Source organism: Oncorhynchus gorbuscha, linkage group LG09 (genome assembly GCF_021184085.1).
Source record: "Oncorhynchus gorbuscha isolate QuinsamMale2020 ecotype Even-year linkage group LG09, OgorEven_v1.0, whole genome shotgun sequence".
NCBI lineage: Eukaryota > Metazoa > Chordata > Actinopteri > Salmoniformes > Salmonidae > Oncorhynchus > Oncorhynchus gorbuscha.
The window spans coordinates 47,923,125-47,934,247 of record NC_060181.1 but is presented as its reverse complement, the minus strand read 5'-3'; the positions used below and the strand labels follow the sequence as shown (position 1 = coordinate 47,934,247).

General features: G+C 38.8%; 1 protein-coding gene across 1 annotated transcript in view; it reads right to left on the bottom strand.

Moving 5' to 3' along the window:
- Window positions 1-1,569: 1,569 nt before the first annotated feature.
- Window positions 1,570-11,123, bottom strand: part of LOC124043722 (Krueppel-like factor 12) — a 161,182-nt gene continuing 151,628 nt past the window's right edge. Inside the window, exon 6 of the mRNA XM_046362620.1 lies at window positions 1,570-7,753. Within this exon, the coding sequence (XP_046218576.1) occupies window positions 7,572-7,753 (182 nt within the window). The 3' untranslated portion in view covers window positions 1,570-7,571. The remainder of the gene's footprint in view (window positions 7,754-11,123) is intronic.

The window sequence follows — 11,123 nt, the reverse complement described above, 5'->3', positions numbered from 1 at the left end:
AATCTACCAATAGTCATTCTTAAACTGTTCAAGCTAGAAACACTAAACATGTTCAGGCTATCCAAACTTCTATCAACTATATCTATATACATTTGCATAGAAAACATGCGTCTTCAAAACTTCCAAATGTTAAAAGTGTTTATCAATTACACTGAACAAAAATATAATCGTAACATGTAATTTCATGAATTGAAATTAAAGATTGCAGAAATGTTCAATATGCACAAAAAGCATATTTCTCTCAAATTGTGTGCATAGATTTGTTTACATCGCTGTTAGTGATCATTTCTCCTTTGCCAAGATAATCCATCCATCTGACAGATGTGGCATATCAAGAAGCTGATTAAACAGCATGATCAATACACAGGTACACCTTGTGCTGTCACAAAACACAATATAGTTTTGAGGGAGTGTGCAGTTGGCATGCTGACTGCGTGAATGTCCACCACAACTGTTGCCAGAGAATTGAATGTTCATTTCTCTACCATGTCATTTTAGAGAATTTGTCAGTTCGTCCAACAGGCCTCACAACCGCAGACCACGTGTAACCATGCCAGCCCAGGACCTCCACATCCGGGTTCTTCACATGTGGGATCGTCTAAGAAACCTGCCGCCTGGACAGCTGATGAAACTGTGGGACTGCAATTTGGCCTTTGTGGGGTTATGGCAGTGTTATGTATGAGCTACGGACAACGAACACAATTGCATTTTATCGATGTCAATTTGAATGCACAGTAATACCTTCACGGGATCCTGAGGCCCATTGTCGTGCTGTTCTTGCCATTTATTTACACAATGCCTTGCAGCTGAACATGACCCAGTTCTTCCATGGCCTACATACACACCAGACATGTCACCCATTGAGCAGTTTGGGATGCTCTGGATCGACGTGTACAACAGCATGTTCCAGTTCCCGCCAATATTGAGCAACTTTGCACAGCCATCGAAGAGGAGTGGGACAACATTCCACAGGCCACAATCAACAGCCTGTTCAACTCTATGTGAAGGAGATGTGTTGCATTAGGCAAATGGTGGTCACACCAGATAGTGACTGGTTTTCTGATCCACGCCACTACTGTTCAAGATAGAGACCCCAAACCAACTTTCACGTGTTATTCTATTCTTCATGGAAATTTACTTCTCTCATTTAAATCATCTTTCTCCATACAATAATCTGTACTGTTCATTTTTCTATATATTTTTTTTAATAAATATATATTTTTAAAATATTTGGCATTCCCACTGCAATCCTGCCTCGGACCCGACTCCGACTTCGATTACAACTGCCTGTGTGGACACTTGGACAGATGATTGAACGCCCAACAAAGATCATTGCCCATTTTATCATTACATTCAAGGACATACTGTATTACAATTTTGCCGATAAATTTAGCTCTGATAGCTGTGCACAACTTTTTATAGCTATCATTCGGAATGACTCTCCTAATACTAAACTTTGGCTTCTGAATGCCAGCAAATGTGAGTAGTGCACTCAAATGTCCTAGTGAAATCAACACCACATGCTAACCACAACAGCCTCACGTCTAAATGAGTTCCGGTACGACCGTGTTACATACAAAATGTAACTTTATTAACCTTCATGCCTCCATTCATATTAATATACATTATGTTTGAACTCGGTTTCATTTCACAGCTCCATCCATATCAAGAATATTGACAGAATATTTAGACAACTTTTGAAGAACAGAAAAGAAAGAACAGAAGAAAGAAAAAGAATGAAAAAAACACTTGTTATTTTTACCTTTGAAAAACATTGGGATTCCAAATCTGTTCGTAGAATTCCTTGAACTAGGGTCTCCCTTTGAAACATTGTGGGGCAGTAACTCAACTTTACTGTAAGAATGAAAAGCTCTGAATAAATTTACAATACAGGCACTATACATAAATACAGGAACAACAATTACTGTACATAATAGCAGTAAGCTTGAAACAAAGGCATTCGCATCACTAAATAATTATTCAAAAGCAGAAAAAAGAAACACATAATTTAAACGGAAATTAAATTAATATTGAACGCATACAGATATAAGTGTAATCAAAATTATTTCACAGGGTGCTCCCCAAGGGTTGGTATTCCGGCTTTTACACATTCAATAGAGCTTTCCCTGTGAACCAAAATACATTCAACACTGTGTAAAATCAATTATATCAAATGGCTCTTCTGTGCTTTTGCATGCTGCAATATGATTATGAAAAAATGAAAGTAGTTGCACGAATAACCAGTATCAGAGAGGTCAAAACCCAAATGATATGATGACGATAAAATAATTCAATTCTTTAAGCGAGGTTTTCAAGAAAATGCATCCATACAAATCATATTCAGCTTCCATGGGAGATTAATACAGCATGTAAAAGGCTGGTATGGGGATACTGTATTGAAACAATGTGGTAAGGCTCAGTGCATTGAATATAAACTGAAAATGGGAGGTGGCCTGTTTGCATAATGGTTTCAGAGTTGATGTGCTTTTATTTTTTACGAATACTTCTCTGGCTGAGTATCAATTCAAAGGTCTATTATTTGAATTAATATGACATATAGTTTCAAGTGGATGCTATAGTTGTGAAATAGTTTTTAAGTGGATGCTTTTCAGAGATTTGCTGTGATAGGAGGCACTAATTCATTATTGCATAAGTTTCACCCTGCTTACCATTACAAAAGGATGCTTGTAAAAGGTTTTCATAATGCTAAAGGGGAGTGGTATTGCATGCATACAATAAGCCTGTGTACACATGCAAAATATTAGTTAACTTTCAAGTGAAGTTAAAAAAATAAAAATAACTATGCTATTGTGAATTAAACCCTGAATAAAATAGTTTGATATAATGTTGATATGAATCTGCACTTCTAATTGTAAGATTGTTCAATTGAACATGGCTGGGTGGAGAATAACGTATTTGGGTTTGATCTATACAGCAGTTATCTGATAAAATGTTTGACAATATTTATATGGAAACCTTCTCTTGTTTTGAGAAAGAAGACAATCACAAACCAAAATGCTAAATGGCAAATTTCTGACACCACGTTTGATCATTTATATGAGTATTTTAGATAATACATTGTTTATTATCAATAGCTCCATTGTACTGCATATCAAATCAGATAAATGAGTGTCTCCGAAAAATACTTTACATGTATAAATGTATTTGATATTGTCTAATAATGAAAAGCCCTATTTTTGTATGTATATACAGACTGTAGAACTGAGTTATACTTTTTATTTATTTCCACTATCACATATTTTACAACATTTCAAAATATATATTTTTTTTACAGAAATTGTTATATGCAAGATGAAGTGCCCCTCATTTCAGAAAAGTACAGTATATGAATAATAAAACATGTTGATAATTATTCATATGTATCAATGGATTTAACATTTCAAATGAATTCATTTAAAAACTATACTTCATAACAAACAAGGTGCTGATGATATGCTTGAGCCCAAAAAGGCAATACAATTGTAAATATTCACATGTACACAAACAAAATATACTGTAGCAACATAATATTACATATATTATAATAGTTCATAATACCAAAAGGGAAAGAGACGAATTGGGCATGTTTCTGCAAAATACATTTTTGTTTCAGGTAAGGATGTGGTTTTGAATTCTAGTACAGGACCACTACGCTGGTGTGTCTGTGTGTGTTATTAAAGTCACTGAGCAAATTCTGGCCTTCTGAAATGTGCTCCTGAAACTGTAAGCGGGGATCCAGCTAAAACCTCTGTGTATAAAATGCAAAAGTTGTAAAAATACTTTGAACAAATACAGTTATCATACATGTGAGATTCTGTTATGAACGGCTTTGATAATGATAAACACCATCAGATCTGTGTCACATAATTGCAAAAAGTGAAATCTGATAAATTCGCTGATAGGAAAAGCTGACAATATTGCTTTCATATATCTCAGAAAGATTTATGTAGTGTTATTTGTATGTCCATAGGCGTCTATTTCCAACCGGCCGGATAAATTGGTAATTTAAAGTTGACGTCAAACAACCTGCAAAACAAAGTGGTTGATGCCATATTTACATTTTTAGAATACCCCAGTTACAGTGCTTTCAAAAGTATTGAGATCCCTTGGATTTATTCACATTTTATTGCGTTACAAAGTGGGATTAAAATTGATGAATTGTATTCATTTTCTCAACAATCTACACAAAATACTCTGCAATGTCAAAGTGGAAGATATATTTATTTATTTTATTGTTCAAAAGAAATAAAGGAAATATAGTTGTTGCGTACGTATTCAGCTCCCTGAGTCCATAAAAAAACACATTTGACAACAACTACAGCTGCGAGTCTTCTTGGGCAAGTCTCTAAGAGCTTTGCACACCTGGATTGTGCAATATTTGCCAATTATTATGTTCAAAATGCTAGTCAGCAATTTTCAAATCATGCCTTACTATTTCAAGCAGATTAAAGTCAAAACTGTAACTTGGCCACTTAGGAACAAACACTGTTTTCTTGGTAAGCAAGTCCAGTGTAGATTTGGCCTTGTGTTGTAGGTTTTTGTGCTGCTGAAAGGTGAATTCCAGTGGCTGGTGTAAAGCAGACTGAAGAAGGTTTTGCTCCAGGATTTTGACTGTGTATAGCCCTATCCCATTTCTTTCTATATCCCTATCCCATGATTCAGCCACGACCAAGCTTGAAAATAAGGAGACAGTTACTGGTGTGTTGTCTTGGATTTGCCCAAAATAGGGCTTTGCATTTAGGCCAAAAAGTGTATTCTTTTGCAGTGTTTTTTTGCAGCATTACATTATTTTGTATATTTGTGTTAATCTTTTCACTCTATCATTTAGGTCATTTTTTTGGAGTCACTACAATGTTGTTGATCATCTGCTAAATATGTGTATGTGACCAATACAATTTGATTTGATCCATCCTCAGTTCTCTCCCATCACAGCCATTAAACTCCGTAGCTGTTTTAAAATCTGCAATGGTCTGATGGTTAGATACCTGAGTAGTTTCATTCCCGTCCTGCAGCTCAGTTCAGAATAATTACTTTTTCTTTGAGGTGCCTAGGTGGTGTAATACATGATGCACAGCATAATTATTAACTAGACCATGCTTAAAGAGATAGTCCATGTCTGATTTGTTATTATTACCCACCTACAAATGAGGCTTTCGAAAATCTCCCTGGACTTTGTAGTTGAATATGTGCTTTAAATACAATACTTGTCCGAGGGACAATACAGATGTTGTATGGGGGACAGAGGAAGGGTTAGTCCTTTAGAAATCATGTCAAACCCTATTATTTCACATAGAGTGAGTCCATGTACATGTGATTTGTTAAGCCAAACTCTACTCCTGAACTAATTTAGGCTTGCCTAAACAAAAGGGGTTGAAAACTTATGCAATGACTATATTTAATTTTATTAATAAAAACATGACATTACAAAGTTTTGTATGTATATGGTTGACAAAAAAAATTGCAATTAAATCCATTTTAATTCGACTTTGTAACACAATAAATTTGAAGAAATCCAAGGGGTCTGAATACTTTTGTAAGGCCTACAGCTGTAAATCTACGGCTATATAAAAATCTCTATATTGCCGTAGATCTCTTTTTGATCCATGTACAGAGACTGATCAAAATATGTTTTTTTGGGTTGAATAACCCTTTACTCTGAGATATGGTAGATGAGACAGTAGAAACCGTAATATGGATATCTGTCATTGAGGGACATGCAAGACAAATTGCAAGAAAAGGTAGACCTGAAGCTGGATCTGAAGACCTCACATCATGTTTGGTGTATGTATGACTAAAAAAGACAAAGCTACAGGGCCAACTGTCTGTGTGCATCGTGTACTACAGTATGTAGAAAAGAGAAGGGGAGATTTTGTTCCAAGTTTGACAAACATATAGGTCTGTTCATGAATACATTTTTAAAAACCTGTTCCTCCTCAACCACCCATCCTTAATGTGATATTTTCCAAACTTTTCCAAACTGTTTACAAACTGCTTGCCTAGAACCTTTGTGCTGTAGTTACAAACCCAGTAGAAATATAGACATTTGTAGTATAGAGTACGAAGTGGCACTGGTAGAAATATATCTGTAACAGAGGAATTTAGGGTCATTTTGGGTATCAGCAACCAGACCAAGGATACAAGAACAACATTTCCCTGTTCTGAATGTATTGCTTTCCAATTGAACTAGAGTAACCGAGTGTCGGGTAAGCCCTCTGAACTGAAGCAAATATGCATTACCTATAGACTACTAACACACAAATGATCACAATGCCAATCCCTTTCACTGAAAATACCAGGGATATGAAACAAAATCCTTGAATATTATGGAATATGTGTGAATCTGTAAGGTGCTTCAAAGTTGTTTTCACATACCGGATATGTTCATTAGATTTTCCATTGTACATTGGGGTGGGGATTGATGTTTCGTTGTGAAATGTATCAAAAGCAGGCATACACAGCAAGATACAATAAACTAAAAACAATAAAAGTCTCCATATTAAAACTATATTTACCCAATGAGATTGCACTTTACTGATTGCTAATCACTGCACAAAATGCACCAATAAAGTTTTTTAAAGAAAAAGGCTCAAGGTGATGAGCCTCAATGTGGTTGGGTCGATCTCGTGTGTTAACAAGATCCACTGAATGAAAAACACAACAAATAGCAAAAACAACTCTGCATCTATATCACTGGTCCATTGAGATGCTCCGGATGCTTCTTAATCTAGAACACTGGTACTAGAACTTATTCTACAATACTGATTCTAGAACACTCAAACCAGTTTTTATAGGTACAACCTATGTGTGGATGGCACCCTCTGGTGACGGGTTGTCCTGAAACACAGAGATGCAGGAAGCTGCTATACGGCGGGAACTGTGCAACAATACTTTCCATAGGCAAATTGGAATCTGTGTCTTTTTATTCCATTGTCCAATCCAAGGCCCTATGCTTCAAAACACATGCATACAGCCCTTCCATCCATTCATCCAGCCATCCAATCCATAGAGTTCTTTCACATTATAGACGCTAGAAAAGCAGCCATTTTGAACAATTACAACCAAAACAAAGACACCAAATTCCTTCCAAATGAACAAAGAACATCCTCCAAAAAAACTCAGAAGTGAAACCATTTAAGAACAGTGCTAGGAAAAAAGACAGATTGTCGTAAAAACTCCAAGCTCCAAAATGACAACAAAAGAGCCTTCTCCGGTTCCAACCGTCCTCAGTCAGTGAGGATCCAGAACCGACCCTGTTTTTTTTTTGCTCTGTGGACAGACAGACACCATTCTGTGCTTTTCGCTCCTCTCTTCCCACTGCCTCACGGACAGACAACAGTGTGTGTCCAGTCCGGCTGAACCACATTGAGGGAGAGACCCCGCTCCCCCCTGCGGCAATGTGTGTGTGTGTGTGTGTGTGTGTGTGTGTGTGTGTGTGTGTGTGTGTGTGTGTGTGTGTGTGTGTGTGTGTGTGTGTGTGTGTGTGTGTGTGTGTGTGTGTGTGTGTGTGTGTGTGTGTGTGTGTAAATGTGTGTTTCTGCTTCATCTGATGACATCATCACCCTGAAACTGTCTCACACCAGCATGTGTCTCCGTCGGTGCAGGGCCAGGTGGTCCGAACGGGAGAAGCTGCGGTCACAGTCTGCACACTTGAAGGGCTTGATGCCTGTGTGTTTCCGGTAGTGGCGAGTCAGCTCGTCAGAGCGGGCGAACTTCCACGTGCAGCCATCCCAGGTGCATTTGTATGGCTTCTCACCTGGACAGGTCAACAAAAACAGACAGAAACAGAGACTGGGTGAAACAGTGACTTTCACAATATACAATTTGTGTGCATTCGCTATTGTATTCGCTAATTATTTCCCCATTTTCTACCAAAACAGTCTTATAATATGCTTGGAAAGTGTAGACATCACAAGCATCAAAAAGTAAACAGTTTTGGAGACACTTGGCAGGTTTCCATTGGCCCAGGTTTATTCAACAAAAGTTTTTCTTTAAACAACAAAGCTCCGCACCGCTAAAGCTAACTCTCTCTCCTCTGCTCTCATCCTTCTAGACCTATCGGCTGCCTTCGATACTGTGAACCATCAGATCCTCCTCTCCACCCTCTCCGAGTTGGGCATCTCCGGCGCGGCCCACGCTTGGATTGCGTCCTACCTGACAGATCGCTCCTACCAGGTGGCGTGGCGAGAATCTGTCTCCTCACCACGCGCTCTCACCACTGGTGTCCCCCAGGGCTCTGTTCTAGGCCCTCTCCTATTCTCGCTATACACCAAGTCACTTGGCTCTGTCATAACCTCACATGGTCTCTCCTATCATTGCTATGCAGACGACACACAATTAATCTTCTCCTTTCCCCCTTCTGATGACCAGGTGGCGAATCGCATCTCTGCATGTCTGGCAGACATATCAGTGTGGATGACGGATCACCACCTCAAGCTGAATTTCGGCAAGACGGAGCTGCTCTTCCTCCCGGGGAAGGACTGCCCGTTCCATGATCTCGCCATCATGGTTGACAACTCCATTGTGTCCTCCTCCCAGAGCGCTAAGAACCTTGGCGTGATCCTGGACAACACCCTGTCGTTCTCAACTAACATCAAGGCGGTGGCCCGTTCCTGTAGGTTCATGCTCTACAACATCCGCAGAGTACGACCCTGCCTCACACAGGAAGCGGCGCAGGTCCTAATCCAGGTACTTGTCATCTCCCGTCTGGATTACTGCAACTCGCTGTTGGCTGGACTCCCTGCCTGTGCCATTAAACCCCTACAACTCATCCAGAACGCCGCAGCCCGTCTAGTGTTCAACCTTCCCAAGTTCTCTCACGTCACCCCGCTCCTCCGCTCTCTCCACTAGCTTCCAGTTGAAGCTCGCATCCGCTACAAGACCATGGTGCTTGCCTACGGAGCTGTGAGGGGAACGGCACCTCAGTACCTCCAGGCTCTGATCAGGCCCTACACCCAAATAAGGGCACTGCGTTCATCCACCTCTGGCCTGCTCGCCTCCCTACCACTGAGGAAGTACAGTTCCCGCTCAGCCCAGTCAAAACTGTTCGGTGCTCTGGCTCCCCAATGGTGGAACAAACTCCCTCACGACGCCAGGACAGCGGAGTCAATCACCACCTTCCGGAGACACCTGAAACCCCACCTCTTTAAGGAATACTTAGGATAGGATAAAGTAATCCTTCTCACCCCCTCCCCCCTTAAAATATTTAGATGCACTATTGTAAAGTGGCTGTTCCACTGGATGTCATAAGGTGAATGCACCAATTTGTAAGTCGCTCTGGATAAGAGCGTCTGCTAAATGACTTAAATGTAAATGTAAACAACAACGTTGAAAGAAGTAATGGAAACAGCAACTTCTTCAAAAGGAGAAATGTTCTAAAGATTGACAACAATTGTATCTCCTGGACAGGGGTGGATTTTTCTTTTGTCTATATTTCTTTATAGTGACAAATCATGACGGAAATTGTGTTTTTCAAATAAATAATACTTTCTGACTAATTTTTAAGCTGTATGTAAATAAAGCTCCACTCCAAATGTAATTCTAAATGCAACTTCTTGCTACAAATCAATATCTTTGCAGGATGAAGATTCTCCTGATTTTCAATAATGCCTGAATTGCTTTGCTTTGCTTTTCTGGGTGGCAGCTTGATGAACTTTTCACCATCCAATTATTTCAGATATACGGGAGTGCAAGTTTCACCACAAAAAGGACCATGGTGATACACTGACATGTGAAAATGTTTAGAATATGGCAAATATAAGTAAATACTTGCATTCTATCCATGCTGGATTCTGGGGGCTACCTCCCTGGTACATGGTAGGAGCAAAGGCCTATAGGCTGTCGCACAATTCTTCTAAACTGATAATGGAAAAACTTCAACCACTTATTCTTCTAGTAATTTTTTTAGGTGTGACCTCATTACTTCCAGTTGTTTTTATCAACACAAGACAGTTCAATGTAATTCAGTGATGTGTATAAACCCTGGATGAAGCCACCGCACAGCCATCTTGTTACTTCTCCTTCATTGTAGAAACAGATTTTGGAAGCTATAGAAATGCATTTTTGAATATTTAGATCTTTGAACGTCTAGATTTTGAATGTCTAGTTTTTGACACATTTATTCTATTACAAACACCTTAATGCATACTTTTAAATTATATCATGTTAGCTAAACATACAAATAGTAAATTAAAGCATTTTCCTTCAATTATGTATTTTTTGTACTAATGCAAAAAATGTTTAAATACATATAACGCTGTCCTTGAAACATTTCATTAAAATACTGTAGAATTCCATTCATTCCTATGGATTACTTCTCTTACTAGGGAGTGGCAATGTGGTCGACCAGTGGCTTCAAAGCCTCTCAATGGCCTATACATTGCATCAGCAATCCAAGGTTTGTATACATCATTGATGGAAACTCACCGTAGATGCAAACTTCCAAAATGTATTGAAAACAATCACTGGACAACTTCCCACCTCAGAGGAAGTGCCACACCTATTTTGAGTGATTCGGAAATTCTCATTTAGGTCCCACTTCGAAGACTGACACAGGCTGCTAATACTTATTCAGGAATTGGGGGTGGGAACGTTGTGGTGATTTCCACATGCAGCAGAGAAACAACAACAACGGACAGCTGTCAGTGTATCTTGCTAGTATGCCAACTTTAGCTAGCTAATGAAAGTTATGCATGCACCCTTTCAGTTAAGATAGTCATACTGTAAGTCAGGTGAAAATAATTATTTCAGAAAAAGACTAGCAGCCTACTTGTCAAGAAATGAGTCTCAGCTAAACTGTTTCTATACAAGTTGTTGACATGTTACCATGTTGAGGGTTGACATTTGTCTGATTCTTGCTGTTTGATTATTTTATTTGATTCCAGGTGTCATTCAATTTTGGACATGCACATGGACAATCAAATAGCTATATTCTTTGTTCTCTCTGTTATCATTTCAGCATGCTAGCTAGCTACAGTATATATATATATATCAGTGCATCATCTAAATTGTGGCACTGAATCTGCCGTAGAAATAGAAACAATATAAGATCCGGTAATGTGGATAGCTTAGCTTTTGAACGTTTGGAGCATGTTTTCAAAACGATGGCCGGATTTGTTTTGCATTGA